General features: G+C 47.2%; 1 protein-coding gene across 2 annotated transcripts in view; it reads left to right on the top strand.

Moving 5' to 3' along the window:
* The window catches only part of LOC106746818 (polypyrimidine tract-binding protein 1), a 354,727-nt gene that overhangs the window by 320,795 nt on the left and 16,063 nt on the right, over positions 1-17,869 (top strand). For both annotated transcript variants that reach the window (XM_014623870.1, XM_014623869.1), the window contains one exon: positions 3,774-3,911. In XM_014623870.1, coding sequence (XP_014479356.1) covers positions 3,774-3,911 — 138 coding nt within the window. The remainder of the gene's footprint in view (positions 1-3,773; positions 3,912-17,869) is intronic.

Here is a 17,869-nt window from a genome sequence, read left to right as displayed (position 1 = left end):
TTAGCTCATTATTAGCATTATTATTTTGCGATATATTAATGTGCATCATCAACTTTCAGTGTATAATCATGTGTCTTTTTCTTCTTTCTTCTTTTTAATCTTCTCATACGTTTCTACACGGGAAAAGTACTTTGCTGGCACAGCAAATTTCCCCGTTACTGTACGAATAGCAAAAAGATTTGTTAAGAATATTAATTGTTATTTGCTGGATATATGGGTGGCAAAATAATATGGTTATGCCAGCTAAACGTTTTACTACAACAGTAAAATTATTTTGTCCGTGTAACAAATTTTTTTGCTGTTTGCGTAATAACTGAGAAATTTGCCATGCCAGCAAAACTTTTTTTTTCCGTGTATTTTTTTCATTATGACGACTGTCTCTGCATCATTATCATGTTATAATTTTAATTGTTACTCTCACAAGATTTATCCTAGAGCATAATAAAATAAATTCTATTCTATATTATCAACATTGCTAAGCAACGGCGGCTACCGCCGCCGCCTGTTACTTCTTCACTCTTCTATTGTGCGATTCGCAATAACAATAATTAGGATTATTATTTCACGGTGGGAGTTTCGAAGGAAAATGGTAGTTTTCGTGAGGGAAGGTAGCACGCGAAAGATTCCCTCCGTCTCGTCTGGAGAGATCTTTATTTGGCGGCTTAAAAGACGGTTTTAATTGAGCTTTTCCCAAGCCGTTCGCAGATGGCAACTTTATTATCGACATTTAGTATAATTAAGTCGCTCTAAACGACGGGGAAGGAGAGAGAGAGAGAGAGATCAGATCCCGCCGGTTTCACCATCGTAATCTACAGATATTTAGAACGGAAATGTCTTTCGCGCGTCGCGGCGCAATTTCGCCGGACAAAGCGAACGCGATGCTTTTTCTACTTTCCCTTCCTCTTTTTTTCGACGTGAAACGAATAACGCGGTGGGTTCGTTACGCGTCGCGTTCGCACGAAAATTCGCGCGCTATGTAACAAAGTATTATTTTATTTATTTAATCTCTCTCGCAGTTTGCGTCCAGGGCTGTCGCGTGTAATTAAGCAAAGTGAATTGCACAGAGATAGACGCGCGAGTATTCTTTATTTCGCGTATGTTTTATTTACGACGCGAAAAAGTAACCGACAAAAATATTTGCTTGGCGATTTGTCGCCATTTTCAGCGAATTATCGTCGCAACCGTAAATTATTTTCCACGAAGACGACGATGTATGACTTCGGCACACAGCGCAGTCGGCGTAATCCCATACACAAGCGTAATATTATAATTTTAATTAAGAACAAGTTTATATATATACATAGATATGTATGCGCCGCGTTATACGTGGCAGTTGATATTCACACCTGCATGGCTGCTCGTTTTGACGCGAATTCACGAGCTGACTCGCTCGTGCGCACGATTCGCGACTAAAATAAGATAACGACAAACCGTAACTTCGTTATTAATTTATGCTGCATTCTCGAGGGTGTTGTCGATGAGCGTGACGGATATAACGCGGAATAATACGGAATAGAATCTTCCCGCGCGCAAAGTCGCCGGATTTATCTCAAATCCGAAGCGTTCGTCGCGAATGAGGCTGGGATATTATGCCGCGACATAATTAGCCGGCGTCGCGCGAAATTCAACGGCGCTTTCTCGCGTCAACGACAAATATAATATTACCGGGCTGGACTTCTCTCTTTTCTCAGCTCGTGCCAAGGTCCGCGTCTTCGACGCGACATTTCATTTCTGTTCCGATAAGCGGCAAATAAAATTAGATTTCGCTGGAGCGCGTTCAAGTCGGCGGAAAATTTCTTTTGCGGGAGGCTTGATGGGATTCCAGGAATCTCCCGATATCGCGTGTCTCTCGGAAGACGCATGGTTTCGATAAAAAGAATCGCATCGGCGCAGGCGATCCCGGGAATTCCTTTGAAAAGAAGAGAGAAGCAGAGGGAGAGAGAGAGAGAAGAAAAGAGAAGATGGAAGAAGGGGAGCGAGCGAGGAGGGCGCGAATTTATGTTCCGCACGCATGGGGATTTATGGGCCGCTAATTGGGGGTGAAATCGGCACTGGAGAAAAAAGTCTCGGGACGAAGATGGAAGGCGCGAGAGCCCAGGAATATCCGGCGCGCAACTTTTAAGAATTAATTCTCGGATAAAATGGTCGTCCGCACGCCATCCTCGCGCGGTCTTCGGAGATTTAGTGGGAGCAGCAGCTCCCGGCCGGTCAGCGTTTGTCAGGGCTAATTAATTAGCAGCCTGCGAACTTTCTCCTTCGTTTCTGCCGTCCACGGCGACCCCCGCCGCCGGGAACGTCGAAATTAATTCTTCCGCCTCTTCATAAGAAAGCGCAGCGATCTTACGAGAGTGGTGTCTTATGAAAGGGACCTTCTGGACGTTGCTGAGCTGTTTTCGCATTCTGTGCACGCTTGTAGTTTCACGCGAGAGGGAAAAGATTCACGAACGGTAAAACCGCGATATTTGCTACGAATTTCGTATCATAGGTAAACGCGAAACTCCGTCCGACGTGGCTCGAGATTCATCTTTAACACGTACTTGTACGAAGTTTCGCGTTTAAAGCAAGTACTTCGCCACTTGCGTCCGAAAATTTAGCCATTCAGCAACTCTACGCGAACTAGCAAGTGAGACGATTTCCCGCCGCTGTCGTTGTCGTCGTCGCTCGAAATTTCGTTAGGATACTCGACTCGAGAGGAGTTATTTTTACGAAGTCAGATTTAGGAGCCTCGCTGGGCGGGCGACGCGCTTTAATCTACATCGAAATTCTAATGTGGCGCGTTTCTTTAGCATTTTATGCTAATATCCGGCCGCGCCGTACCCCTTAAAGTTCACTTTGACAGCTTCGTCGGCAGCGGCGGCAGCTGATGAAAACGGCACGGTCCGCGAAACGCATTTCGCACATTTCGAAAGATGGGCAAGAACGGTCCGTCGTGTTTCGAGCACGTTTCCGTTTTCCAGCATCGGTCGAGCCATCGGGAAGATGCCGATTTTTAATTTTTCGAAAAATTTATCGTATGCTCTATTCATGTCGATTTAAATCGATCGATTAGAATTATTAATGGAAACACAATTCTTAATGGAAAGACGTTGCTAAACAATATTTTCATACAGGTTCCGCGTGCTGCAATAATTATCGTGCGAATTTATTATGTAAGATTATACGAATTGATTTTAAATGACAGATCGTTTACGGTTTCTGTTTCTCTGTAATTATCTTTTTTTTTTTTCTTTTCTTCTTTTTCTCACACAATCCTCCGAATCAATATTATGGCCAAACGTGTTTTATTACCCACTGAGACTTGGAAAGACATGGCTACTTTTAATAATCCAGCAGCACCATCGTCTATTATACGGCTCTCACTTACAAAGTATAATGTCTCCTCGTTTTTACGCTCAGTATGCGTCCAATTTTAATACTCTTGCATCTATTTTCGTTTGGCCTCTCGTATTTCTCCTCGTTTCTCTCCTGACGGTCGTCCTTCCTCTCTCGCTCTTTCCTCCTCACTTCTGCGCTTCACCGCTTCGAAAGAAATCATTTTCCATTTCGCTTTTACACGCTCGACGAACGCACCGAGAGAGAAATTTTCCGTGTATCGCGCGTCCGAGGAGGATCACGCATCGCATCGTAAGGTTTACACCACGATGTGTGCTTCAAGTCGACGCCGTATGGCGCAACTAACGGCAAATTCTGTTTTCGCGCGGATGACCGCGAGATGTTCACTCTCATGTTCGCAGGCATCGCGTTATAAAATGTGGAATGTTTCTCTGTTACAGAATCCGAACAATCAAGTCGCGATCTCCGGGCAGAACCAGGTGTCCGGCGCCGGCGAGACTCAAGGCGGGCCCAACACGGTTCTTCGAGTCATCGTGGAGCACATGATCTACCCGATCTCGCTCGATATACTCTACCAGGTACGTCAAATTTCGTCCGCCGCATAACGGCCGGCTCTCGTTTATTATTTCTCCGCTTCATATTGAAAGCAGTCGCACACACCGAATACAGCGTCGCGCGTAACGCGCCGATGAATTATGTACGCGCGTTTGAATACGTGTATGCATGTTGAACAACGATCGAAATTTTTCACGAGTTGTTTTTACACAGCTGCGGATATTTCGAGAATATTCGCTCGACTCGCGCGTGACTTTCGTTGTCGAATTCGTTGGAAAGAAGTTAATGTTACTGTCAAAGTTAGCGAACTCGAGCAACAATTCGGGACGTATCGACGGATCGATGCGGTCGAGAGTTTTCCTCCACAGTGAAGAAGAAAATAAAATTCATGATTGGCGAAGGAGGTTAAAACGTAAAGGGTTAACGTGATTTAACCCGAGCGTCGTCGCCGAAAAATATCGCGCTCGCGCGCGCAGACCGAGTTAGTGGAATTTCGCGGACAATTCCGTGGTCGTTAACTCGCGCGCGGGGATATTTGGTCAACGTTTACAAGTCGGGCGTGAATTCCGCTTGATTAATTCGCCGAGTTGCAGCCGCGGCAAAGTTACATCGCGTTTTACATATTGAGTGCTTGTCGCGAGCAGCGCCGGCGACTGTTTGCAGTTTTAAAATTGAATATACGCCGCCGGTCGCCCCCGCTAGGAGAGATAACTGAATTTTAAATAATTGATTGTTAAAGTTATAGAATAATCTCCTCACCAGCCGCGACCGGGGCGGAATCGTCGCTTCGCGCATTGCGATGGATTTTACGCGACATTTGTAAGACGCTAATTGCGTTCGTCGCGAAATCGACGACGCTTTGTTATGGAAATATATTGCAGACACCGGAATCAAATTTTGCGGCGATTTTACAATGACACGTCGAGCTACTCGATTTCCTGCGGATCTGCGAAAACCCCATTTATTGCGAATCAACTACATTTTAAATCGTTAATCGGAATAACTGACGTTTCCGCTCTCGCGTAATTTTCACGATCGGCCGTAAACGGCATCTGTTAAAACCACGAAGAAAGGAAATCGATAACTCCCGTTATCGCAATTCACAATTTCGCGGACGTTCGCGCGCGAACGTGAATGCACATTCGCGAGAATAAAGCTTCCTACTATCGTAACTTCGACGCCGCGGGGGCGCGTTAATGCGCGAGACGGCGCGCTGTTTTCCTTTCTGTGGAAAAGCAAAGAGGCGAATATTGCAGCTCGTCATTAAGGTAACACCGAGCCTTATCCTCGAGGACATCGGATAACAGGACAAGTGGAGTGCTTCCGGTTCGAGCTGAGCTAGCATGCATTTTTAAGTGTGCTCCAATAGCGGAAGCGAATAATACGTCCGGCGCGTGTAAAGGAGAGCCGTCATCCTTACACAAGCGGAGCAGCTCGACAGGTGTATATTTTGTTGTTGCTGCTGATGTTGTTCTAGACGAGACATCGATCTCTCCTACGCGGCGTCGATAAAACGTACAGCGCGTGATCGAGCTGAAAGCGGAATTTTTTTATTCTCACGATCGATTGCACACCAACTTTTTACCCGATAAATTCGTATATGTTTCTTGAACAAATGAAATTCTTTCGTGAATTATATGTTATCCAAAGCGAATTTACATTACGGAAATATGCGTGAGAACGCAATTTCCAGAGATCAGCGGTCTGTTTCTAGTTCGACGTTATCGAAAATGGACGATCGGCGGGAAATAACCGATTCCCGCGTTAGAGAAGCGATTTCGAAAAAGTGCAATCTACAAATTACAATAATTATTCACGCGGAGATACTCGAAGAAGGATTTCCCCGGAGTCTATTCCGATACTTTCCCCTTTCTCCCGATTCTCCCGAAGGAAATGCAAATGCGAGCGGCGCGCGCGAGGAAACTATCTTTAACACTATCGATTTACCCGGGGCGCGCGCGGTATACTGGGTGGCGGTTTTTCCTTTTCTCGCGGGGGAATCAGGTCGTAGCGAGAGAGATAGAGTGACGGACAAAGAGAGGGAAAGCAGCGCGCTAAGCCGATAATGGATCGGGCAGAAAACATTCCCGGATTACCAGCCGACGATTGGCCGGCTGTGTTCGGCTGCGTAAGTAGGCTTACGCGACGGTTTTGGCAGCGCCGGACTGGATTTGTGTCCGGTTGTAATCAGCTCGGATAATCAACCCGGCCGTCGAAGCCAGCCACTCGGGGCCCGCTCATTGGTCGGACGGATTTTCCCGAGTCGTTCCGCGGGCGTATCGAATAATTTGTGTCGCGAGGAAAATTCGGTAGCGTCGATTTACGTTTATCCGGTGAGATTGTTCGAATGAAGGGTTTCTCTCGTCCTACCCAGCTCCGTCCCACGTTTCTCGTGGGGAGACGCGATTCTCCCCCCCGAATTATCGGCGCGACAATCGAGAAGAGCGGTTTACCATCTTTCGCTATGTCCGGGGCCTCGATTGTCTCTTCCGGCCGAATTGAATTTTAACTCGCTGCTTTATTTGCTCCCGGTTTGCGCGACCTCTTCGCGCGATTAACCGACGGCGGCGAAGCCAATTTACGAGGCGACGGCGGCGGTGTTTTTCCCTCCCGTGTCTCCCCTTACCGCCGGAAATCCTCCTCCGATATTTAACTTTACGGTCTCCCGAGCCGAGGCGGCTAAATGCCGCGAAAAGTCCACTTCGCGGGGCTTGAAAACTTCTCGCGCGAGGGGAAGGAGAGAGAGGCCGCGTCCCCCGAGGGGTCTCGAGAAAGGGGTGCAGGTGTTCAGGTGTGCGCTCTACCCCTGAAAACTTCGTAATCCAGCCGATGCTATTAAACGCCGGAAAATTCCTAATGACCCGTGAACCCAGCGAGGAGAATGTATCACGCGAGAGAACTCCGGTTTGCGCTCGCGTATCGAGTATCAAGCGCGGAAGAGAATATCTCGTTTTCCGCGGGAGATACAAAATAACACGATATCCAGTTGAAAAAATATAAAACAAGAAGGAGGGAAAAAAATGGGAAAGAAAGGCAGTAAAAGAGCGTCCGATAGAGAAACGACTCTAAGAGTCGTCCTATAAATCCGATTACACGGTCGGCGGATGGAAACCCGTAAAACGATAGCGACTCGAGAGGCCACCGTTCGTTCCTTCGCGGTAATTTCCGCGCGGTATTTTTTTTTTTCACGCCCCTCTCCCCTTCGGAGCATCGCGCGTCTCGTCGCCGTCTTCCTCGGGACGCGCCGAAGCTCGAATGTAAAACCGGTCGTAACGTTCGCGGATCCGCGGAGCGTAAAGGGAGAGACGGCGGGCTTTTAACATTTACGTCCCGGTTAAATGGCGCGGGAACTCCGTCGAGCTACACGACGGCATAAACTGCCACTACCGGGGCCCGGTCTGCCACCTGGGACGCCCTAAATCTCGTCTTATTAAGGCCCGCGTCGCTCTCCGAAATAGCGAGCAACGGGCGTCATCGGCACTGAGCGGAAAGGGGTGATCCGCAGCGCGGATTTAATTGTGCCCGCTTCTTTCTCCTTCTTTTTTATACGTCGGTTTCGTAATAAGAGGTCGTTTGAAGATATTACCGCGTGTGCGGAAGGTTCCGTTTCTGGATATTACTCGCTGCGCCGGGCTGCTTCTCGCACGTAAACGCCTGCGGCCCAACCGCGAGCAGGAGAAATTAAATATGGACGTGGAAAATGTATCTGTGAAAATGTGCACCGTGGCGAAATGTGGGCGCGTTTTAACGAAATTATGCGTATTGTGATCGCGGAGAAAGAATTTTTAATCTTGCTAATATATTAACACACACATCGTCGGGCGGATCGTATAATAAATGCGATAACGCCGGCCTCGTTCCTTCCTGGTATCGTGAAATCAGACGGGATTTCGTATAAATTGGTGTCGTTATACATAATGAAAAATTGTCCCGAATCGTGAATTATAAATGCGGAGTAATGGATTTCGTAAATGGATCATCGTCGAAATTGCGCGCTCGGTAAAATTCGTGTTTTCTCTAAAATATCAACACGCACGGGCGACTCGCGCGTAATATTTTCGAAATGAAAGCTGTTACCGAAATTATCGGAGAAAATACACACATGTCGCGCGGATCTTCCGCGGAAGACGAAAATCGAAGCGACGACTCGTCACAGAAGTGACGAGCGGGACGACGGCGATTGTAAATTAATCATTCGACGATGGTGGTTCGGCGCTGTGTGTATGATCTCGATGGTAGACGACGGAGGAGCCCGAAGAACGGTGACTGGAAGAAACGCAGGCAGAGTGCGAAAATGGGGATGAAAGAGGGCCGAAGTTAGCGCTCACAGAGGGAAACATTAATCACCCGCCTCCTCGCCGCTGTATGATTAATGGCCGCCAGCAACCGTCTAATGTCTCGGTTCGATCGTTCCAGTTGTTCGTTCGAGTACGAATAAGCACTTCGACACGCAGTGTTTTACGCGTTGTCACCTCGCACACGCCCGTTTTAACTCACGGCGAAACGCGCGATTAAAAGCGTTAATCACCGGCCGATTGTTTCTCCGTCATTAAACGCGATCGGACGCGGGGAGATCCGTTTGTTTTTGTAAAATTTTAATTGATATTAATGCCGTGATTCATGAGTGAGAGAGAGGAGCACGCGTTTCTCATCGTTTGGAAGCCGAAAGGCAGGCGTGATGATTAATTGAAAGCTCATGAAGCCGGATTAAGCATACGTCATAATTATTGTGCATTCGTGACTGCGAGCTTCCGCGTGAGGCGCGTCCGCGGCGCGATAAAGTGTTTCGCGGTAATCGACGAAGTTTCGCGCGACATCTATCTGGAATTCGCGCTGAATTACGTCGTTCTCGTTATTTATGTTAATAGTGGGTGAGATTGCACTGTCGTGAGTGTCAAGCGGGAAGGGTACGCCGTGAAGAGAATTTTTACGACGGCGCCTTTGATAGCGTTGTTTTCTTGGTAGCACAAAGATATTAAAAGTTATCTCGCTAATGGGCGACGCCTATGACACAGCTTTAAAAGCCCGCCGCCAGTGGTGGCATAGTCACGTCAGGATGCATTTGTAACGATTAATAATGCAGCTGGCATTAACAGTTTCAACTTATATATCGCGCCAGCCACGCGAAAGTAATGTAGACTCGAGGAACCTTTTTATGGGACTCGCGTGAAACGTTTTTCTCGTGCGCGTGCAAGTTGTAACGGAATAGTAATGTAATCATTGTATAATTAATTATAACGGAATACTTCCCTCTCCCGGCCGCGGGAAAGAATTCTCATCGTTCGTCACTGCTTGTGTCGCGTCTCGGAAAATTCCCTGTTTTTCGATGTGCACTTCGACGATTCCCTTGTTGTAATTCCTGGTTTTTGGAATACGTCATTATAGTTCCTGCGACTGTCCTTGATGTCAGAAAACGCATGCCACGAATTTCTGCGTTTTTACGATTGATCGAACAAAAGGACATATCCAGAAACTGACATTTTTGCGAACGATTCAGCACACTGAAATTGTACGAACACTTTTCTTTTACTCTTTGCGCTGAATCGATTATAAATGTCATTTTGTGGATATCATTTTCTGTTTGAACGTGTAACGCAAAAATTCTTGGCATGTGTTTTCTCGATTCTGACGTCTTCAAACAAGAACAATTGCAACGACTATCCGGGAGCCTTAATTATTTGAACTAATTCGTGAGAGAGTACATAGTTGTAATTTAATCAAGTCATCGATGCATTCGACTTGCACTTGTTCGTAAATTCGCACTCCTTCGTACTTCAATTACCGAATCGTGATTCTCGTTACACCCTGAATTTCTTCTAATTGCTACGCCTGCGTATCGGCCTTGTGTGTATGTGTGTATAGTGGCGAAGGAAAAAAATCCATTTCGCCCGCCAATAAAGACCCTCGGCGCGTAATCGCTAGGGGCCGAGAGAACTCCTTGGGAGCCGAGAGAAAAATTGATTTCGCACGTAACTATAATTGCGCAACTCCCCCAAACTGCAATCGTCGCGGCCGCGATACGAAACATATTTTTCCCCGAAAGAGGGAAAAATCCGCGGCAACTTCCCGCGAAACTTTTCGCAGAAATCCCTATCCATTTCCCGCAGAACTGGCTCGCGGCTAGTAGTCAGCTTCGGCAACGTGTTACGGAAGGGCGTGCGGGTTGGAGGGATAAGTTCGAACATTTTCGCTCGTAAACTCCGACTTGCCGTCAGACATCGATTCCCTTCCCTCCGCATCCGTATGCCGCCATCTCGCTCGCGCGATCGGCAAAACCTGAACCATCCAGACCTGAGCCGTCACGCCTAAATGAATAACGACGGATCGCCGCGACGGAATTGCGTTACCGCTATTGCGCGTTATTGCATTACAGAAACCGCGGAGACACCGGCGGCTCGGCGCCCGATAATCGAGCACGCGAATTAATAACTGTTACATCAATCAATACGCCGATGGTAATGGGTAGCTTTTGCGGAATGGAGCAGTACGGATAAAGGGGGTTGGGGGGAGGGGGTGAGTTTGGTCACCTGTAATCCCTTGGCGTGAGGGAATCCCCGTGGGATCTATGAGCGATGGCCAGCGGCCAAAGGGTCGCGTTCGATTTAATAACGAGCTGTTCCCGGTACCTTCTCGCCCCTCGATTTTTTTCCTCTTCCTCTCACATACACACGTGAACTGTCCTGCAAAAGAAAGAACGACTAAGGAAAATAAAGGATCGGACGATGTCGGCAATTTCTATATCGCGTATCATGTAAATAGCAAAGAATAATTTCCAATGAATTTTTGATGGGCAAATAAATTTTTTGCAATATCGCAAAGAACGATATAGTAGATAATAAAATTAAAAAAAAAAGGTAACTTTAATTTGACGATGAAAAAGGCATCGAATATGTAGACAATTTTTCCCCGGTGGATGTTTGAGTAGAACAGTTCCGATTTTTGACGAACTTTCTGTTTGGCGTATTAAATATTTGAATTGCCCCGGTTAACGTTTTCTGCAATTAAATCACCGTAAAAGTACTCGCGAAAAAAATGTGGGTTTTTCGAATTCATTGAAAGATATAAATACTCCGCGCACGGATAGCGCGTACAATCTGAATCGTGGAAGTGAATTTCGCCCGGGCGGAAGGCCATACGCGAAATGCACGAAGGGATGTTTGCAAAAGAAAGGAATGATTCGCGCTACTGACGCGAAATATCGGAAATTGTTGCGCCATTCGCTGCGGGGATGCGTTTCATTCATTTCACAACGTCCTTACCGAATTTCAGGTCGACTTTTATCCTCGATATTAAGTTTTGGAATAATGGGAAAAGCCGTTTGCTTTTCATTTTCAATGTCGCATCTGCAAATTGTCGAAAAATTCACGTGGAATTAGCGAATATCCCAAGATTACAAACGAGACACGGTTTACGTGCGCGTGATTGATCTCAAATTCGTTTATCAGTAGGAAAAACTATTATTTTTCCCCCATCGGAGCTATCGTTCGTTTCTTCTTGTACACCGGTTTACATTCCCGAAACAATTGGAACGTCAAAGACGCAAATGACGAACGTTACGTGCGTGCGCGTTTCTGTCAAATACTAGCGCGAATTGATTCGCATTGTCGACGTGCCTCGGCGAAATGGGATTATGGGGCATCGCGTCAGTGAATTAACGGGAGCACCCTCGAAATAACGCATGTTGGATATCTAGCACCGAGAGATAGGTAGGCGATCGCGCTTGATTCGGCTGCGCATATCTTACGTCATTAGAACGAGGGAGAACGTTTCGAACCGGATAGATCGGACGACACGTGGGACTTTTGAATGACGACGTCGATTTACTCTTACCGCGAGTGTGAAATGTGAAGCGCACATCGCGCTCAGAAAAATAAAAATTCCTCTCGGGGATTCGCGACGAATCCTGATTACAAGCCGGCACGAGTTATCCGTTCGCGAATGATCCTCCGGTTTGTGTAGATCACCCGACCACACACACCAGCGGATTTAAGGTCGACCTCTTATCGAAAGTTTTCCCATCGTGCGAGCCGAAATTCTCAACAACAACAGCATCGTCTATTTCGTACCGGGGAGGAACGAAAAATTCTTAAGCCGTTGCTCGCTCTCTTTCTCGCCGAGTTGCCCCGTCTTTTAGAGCGCAATTCGATTCCGACGGTGTGAATACGGTGGTAAGCCAACTGGAAACACAATTTAGGGGCGAAGGAGGAAAAGGGGGAAAATATATTAATGACGATGCAGTGGATGAACGCGTCCGCGCAAGAATTCGTACGCGGATTTTGCCCCACCGGAATTGTAGGTGCGCGTTGCCTTTGTTTGCGCCGTGAACAAAAGATGTTTAATAAAACTGCACGCATCGAATCGATCTGTGCGTGCCTAAAGGAAATAACGGAGAGTCAATGAAACGAGAAAAATCGCGCGCACGCGCGCAGATAGGCGGAAAAGGAATCTACCCGAATCTACAGCATGACAGTTTCGAAATCGCGCAGCATTACCAAAATTTTCGTCATTTTAATATCCAATATTTCGTTAATAATTCATCCGTAATTGATTAATTATATCCGACCGGCGTAATCGCGTGCTGAATAACACGTATTCCGAGGCGCATTAATTTCGTCAGATTACAATCGCTCGCTAATACGACACGCTAGCAACTCGTTCAATTCCAAGTTTCAATTACGTGAACTTTAATCAACCACTTCGTTCTGTCGCTCGACAGCAATTTACGTCGAACGAACTGTTTTTATTTCGTTAATTCGACGTCCCGTTTCCCGCCTCCGGAAGAAACGCCCGATCGAGCGTCGCGTAATCCGTTTCCTCGATTTATTATTTACCCCCTTCTTCCGTTTATCTTTCAGTTCATAGACCCGACTCAGTCGTCGCACGATTACACACCAATCGATGCGTCGTCTTCCTCGCGATGCAACTGCCATTCGTCACTCGATCGCTTTCGTGCCGACGAGAAATTTGCCCAGATTTTCCCATATAGAGCATAGCTTCAGATCAGAATCTGATCGTATATTTGAAACATTATACTTCTAATCGGAAGCCGCGTACTTTTCCCAGCTAGAATCCATAATTATTTTAGGAAGTCAGGCCGGGGATTCTAATTAGATTTCAGGAAATTTTCTATGCGAGCAAAAATGATTAACGCGTATCGTTCTCGCTGAGCTTCGGGATGCGAAAAAACGTCCCCCGATCAGACGGAACCTTCGATAACTCATGTCCGGTCTGATTGCGAAAGTTATAACGACGCGGTGTCTTCCGAGCATTCGTCGGACGCGGTCGCAAGTGCACGTGCGCGGATGCAACGCTGCGGATGCAGAATGCACGTGCGAGATGATTTCCCGCGGGAACTTCCCGCGCGCACACGGGGCGCGATCGCACGGGCATGTATGAGCTTAAAAATGTAGCGGCACATACCGACAGCGCCGCCAGGGGGTGGGGTAAGTACCGTCGTGCCTCGCACGGAAATGCAGCTGTTACGGCGGTTTGATCGCGAAACCATCGGTGCGCGTTCGCGTCGGAGCCCCTCGCGAATTGATTTCGGAAGCGAACGAACGTCGCTGCTCTTTTGACATTTTTATCGAGTCATTATATCTCACGTAATAAGTAGTCTATATTACTCTTTCCAAATTTATTAAAAAAAAAAATTGATATAATATTAAACTTTCTATAGTATAAATCAGTTAAAACTAATTTCAGTTATCTCAAGTAGTTTTCGATTTATCTTAAAAGAATTTTAGGGTGTTCCACAACACACCCACACTTTATCCTCGTCGCGAGCTTCGTCTCGAGTCGAAGTTCCGCACGACGTATCGGCGCGCGATCGATCGCCGCGGATCAAAATTAGTCTCCGAGTGTTTTCGCGAAGAAAATTATTAATAGACTCCGGAACTATCCTCGGCAGGAGCGATCGATCGTTCGAGTTTTGACCTTCGCGCTGTTTCTGAAATGAGAGGCGCCCTTCTGTTGCTTTTTTTTATATCCGCCATTCGCGTTCAATACTCTTTATTATTCTGGCACTCGATGGCCCGGTCTCCTTATCTTAGACGCCGGCGGCAGGAGAAGCATCCGCTTCATTTCGTCGCGAATAATGCGAGCGTGCACGCGCTTGACTGACTCGTCCCACTTTCGGTCTGGCACGAAATGCCGATTTTCTTTCGAACTGAAGTGTCGACTTATTTTCAAATTCCGGCCGATTTTTCCCCCCAGATTCCGTTTATTCACATTTCGCGACGGCGAGTTCCGTTTATCCGCCGTCGGGGCGCGCGAAAGCAGATTGCTTTAATCCATTCGTTAGGTAGTAGTTTCGAGTATTGAGAACGCCCGATATTATCGATTGCTTCCTCAAAGCTCTGCCGTGTTTGACACCTTCGACGCTGCACTCTCGTTGGCCGGGATATTTCCTTCCTGAAATAAAACTAGGCGTATTGCCGAGGAGTGTATGTATGCATGTGCGCGTGTGTATCTGTACGCTGAAAGTAACGCGTCTCCGATGTTTTTCAACTCTCTAAATGTCGAGCTAGAAATGCGGCGAAATAAAGTTTCCGCAGTCGCGCAGAGTACTTGTTGATTAGGACGAGATTGCACGGACGTTGCGCCATTCGGTGATAACTGACGTAATAACTGACTGACGTAATTTCAGTCGCACGTGCGTGTGTGTTTGCGCGCGTATGCGTGTGTGCGCGCGTATACGTGTGTAATACGTCGTAAAATAATAACGGTCGAGCAAGATACTTCCTCCGGTCCCTAATAACACTAGGAGGCTAACGCAAATAGCAGTGTAGGGGGAATAACGGTGGAATAACGAGCGGAAGTTTGTGTACATTTGGCGGCGGCAATCGCGAAATGCATCGACTGTGTCGATAATAAACGTCGGCTGCCCGGAGGGCTTGAATTTCTCCGAAATTCGCGGGGACAACTTGCGCCATGTGGGCGGTGGAAAATTTGTCAGATTTTGAATAATTAATTAAATACCAATTTAATTAATTTTATTGTATGGTATGTTTGGCTGCGTGCACGCGTAAGTGCCGTTATGGAGAGATTGCAGTCTCCCCTCGCGCGGTCAATATATTTAATTCGCGCAAGGGACTGATCTGCATTGACCGTCGACATTGTTGTTTCCATTATGCGAATTAAATCGTCATAAAGGGATTCATTGAACGCATTGATCATTCAGCAACGAAGTCGCTCGCGAGTCCACGGAGAATGACAGGAGCGAGCGTCGCGTGGAAGAATGCAGAATTTTTCCCGCGACCAACGAAGATTCTTGACACATCAATACGTTGTTCTTGCTTAAGCCGGCTATACCCGATGTGACAAATGTAGGCGAACATAGGCGAACGTTGGAAATTATATTGATCACGTACGTTGGACGAATATATACACGCGATAATATATAATATAACATAACATATATAACATAATATAATATACGTGATCGATGTAATTTCCAACGTTCTCCTATATCACGCCCGAGGTGATCTCCGGCCGCGTTTTCGCGATCGCGGGCGCGATTATCGGCCGATCCGTTCATTCATCGGTGCGCAATCGCGTTGAGCTTTACACTGAGAAACCAAATTTCTCGTTACAAGCACCAGATTTGATGGTAGAAACCAAACGTTTCTTTTTCCCCCAACCAGATCGCGTTTGATTGCCCGTTTTTCTGATCGACCAAACTGTATTCGACGTCTCCGCGAATAGAACCCGGCATGAACTCGGAGGATCACGCTCGAGGTGCTCCCCGGACGCGTTTTCGCGATCGCGATTATCGACCGATCCATTCGTTCATTGGCGCGCAACCTCTGGTAAATACGGAGGGCCTCGCGACTTCATATCCGCTCGCGATCGAACTGTTTTCGGTCGGACGCATGCATCCAGGAGCCGGAAACATGACCGGCAAAAATTCGAATATCAAAATTGAAATATTTCCCGTTTTATCGGAAAACGGATAAAAACATGCGCCGGCCCCGGCTGTGCTGCTTTTCGTATTACGCGTTGTAAATAGCGCGCACCGTTACCGTTCCGGGAGACGCGCGCGCAAGCGGTTGCAGTCGCACTGGCAGCTGCAACGCGAGAGATAGATAGAGAGGTAGAAAGGGTGATAGAAATGCGAATAGTCGGGCGGAGCTATTACGAGCGGTCTTGCGGTTGTAATGGACGCCGCGGACATATGGACGTAATGGATGGAACCGTAATCCATATATTCTAAACATTATCATTGTTATCGCCTTCCTCGCTTCGCGATACTTGGCCTCGCTACGCGTACCCGGCTGAATCCGCGCGAACGATCCATCTACTTTTAATTCACTCACGGTTTCCAATTTCCTCCGGAACACCGTCGGACGATGACGCGCCGATCCCTGTTTAACGCTGATGTGAATCAACGAACGTGAAACACGCTCGACTCGCGTTACAGCGCGTTCTTATTGCGAATTTTGCGAAAGGTAAAATATCTTCTCGTTCGTTAACGTTGTTCGCGTGGAGGATTCTGTACCGTCAAGGTTTCTCTCTCTTTCTCCCTGTCTCGGGTAACATCGTCGCTCGCGTGTACGGTCGCAAAATTAAAAGAATGGTAACAATTGCGTCGCGTAAGCGTACGCAACCTGACAAATGCATCGACACGTTGGCGTAATCGTTATTCGGCGGGAGCCTCGAATCTGGATGCAATTACCGTAAAAATGATCCTCAGTACCCCCGGCGCGACGTGAACGTAACGATAATGAGGATCTACCTGCGGAGGAGCGCTGATTTTTACTGTTATCGGCGCCGCCTTAATGCAGCCCCCAATGACCGTCGTTTATTTTCGGGAGAATTCCGCCGTTCGTCGGCGTTAAAGCGCGTGATTTTCGAGAATTTCGCCGGGAAATTCGCCGGCTCTCCGTCCGGTGCAGAGCTAATTGTTATCATATCGTCCCCAATCGTTATCGGGGCGCTGCGGATCGCTTAAAAAGAGAAAAGGGGAAAAGTGGGAAGAAAAATGGAACAAAAATGTCGTCAGCCTCGTTCCAGTTAGAGGAGCCGCGTCGCTAAAACGCGAAGAAGAGGTCTTTGTTCACGATTGATACGCGTACATCGCGAATGCAGCACGCTCGTCTTTTCTTCGTGGAGTCCACTAATTACGGGCGTCGTGGCGCCAAAGCTCATATCGCGAGCATTTTTCATTCTCTGCGATCCTCTCTAGCGCGCTGTACGCCTTTCGAGCGCAGGATTTTATTCGTTATCACATGCCCGGTATTTTCATTTGCGGTCGCTCAAACATGCGACAGACGGCTGTAGCTGTAATCCCAAATGCGAACGTAATCCCAAAATCCATCCATAGTTTCGGGGCGCGAAATTTTCGTTCCGCCGTTTGGCCGGCGAAAGCACGCCGTATTTTCGCGCGTATCTTTTATATTTCTGCCCGAAACGTCTCACCGATACTTCAATTTCGTTACTTCCTCGCGATGACTATAACGTGTCCCTGTATCATTTTCCATTCCGTCCTAATCTGTCGTTTGCATTAGCGGGGAAAAAAATATAACTTCCCTGTTTCGATACCGTGCCAGCGTCCGCAAACGACGACCGGCTGCGACATTGAATATTCGATCGCTAAAACGCGCGTGACGGCGGCTCGCATTAGCGTGTTTCTCCTCTCCTCGCAACTCCCCCTCTCCCGTCTCTCGCTTCTGTCTCTCGGAAATTTTTCATTTCTCTTCGCGGTCGCGCTTTTACGAGCTTTTACGTATTTACCTGACGGATCCTCTGTTCTTTCGACGATCTCGCGCGAGACGACAGCTCCGCTCTTTGAATGCTGCATGCGACTCGCGCTTTAAAAGTGTCAATCGACACGGAACCCGCGACAATTGCGTGAGTCGTGACGTAACTGGCGTTTAACAGGATGTCATACTTCTTGATAACTTTAAACCGACAGAATACTGATTTTTTTTTTTTTTTTTACAAAATTTACGTCTTTTTCGTTGCACAGTATTATATCAATGCT

The sequence above is a fragment of the Dinoponera quadriceps genome, unplaced genomic scaffold (genome assembly GCF_001313825.1).
Source record: "Dinoponera quadriceps isolate SergipeBrazil2010 unplaced genomic scaffold, ASM131382v1 scaffold1565, whole genome shotgun sequence".
NCBI classification, from domain to species: Eukaryota; Metazoa; Arthropoda; class Insecta; order Hymenoptera; family Formicidae; genus Dinoponera; species Dinoponera quadriceps.
Note: the sequence above shows the minus strand (reverse complement) of the source record. Positions and strands in the feature narration are given on the sequence as shown.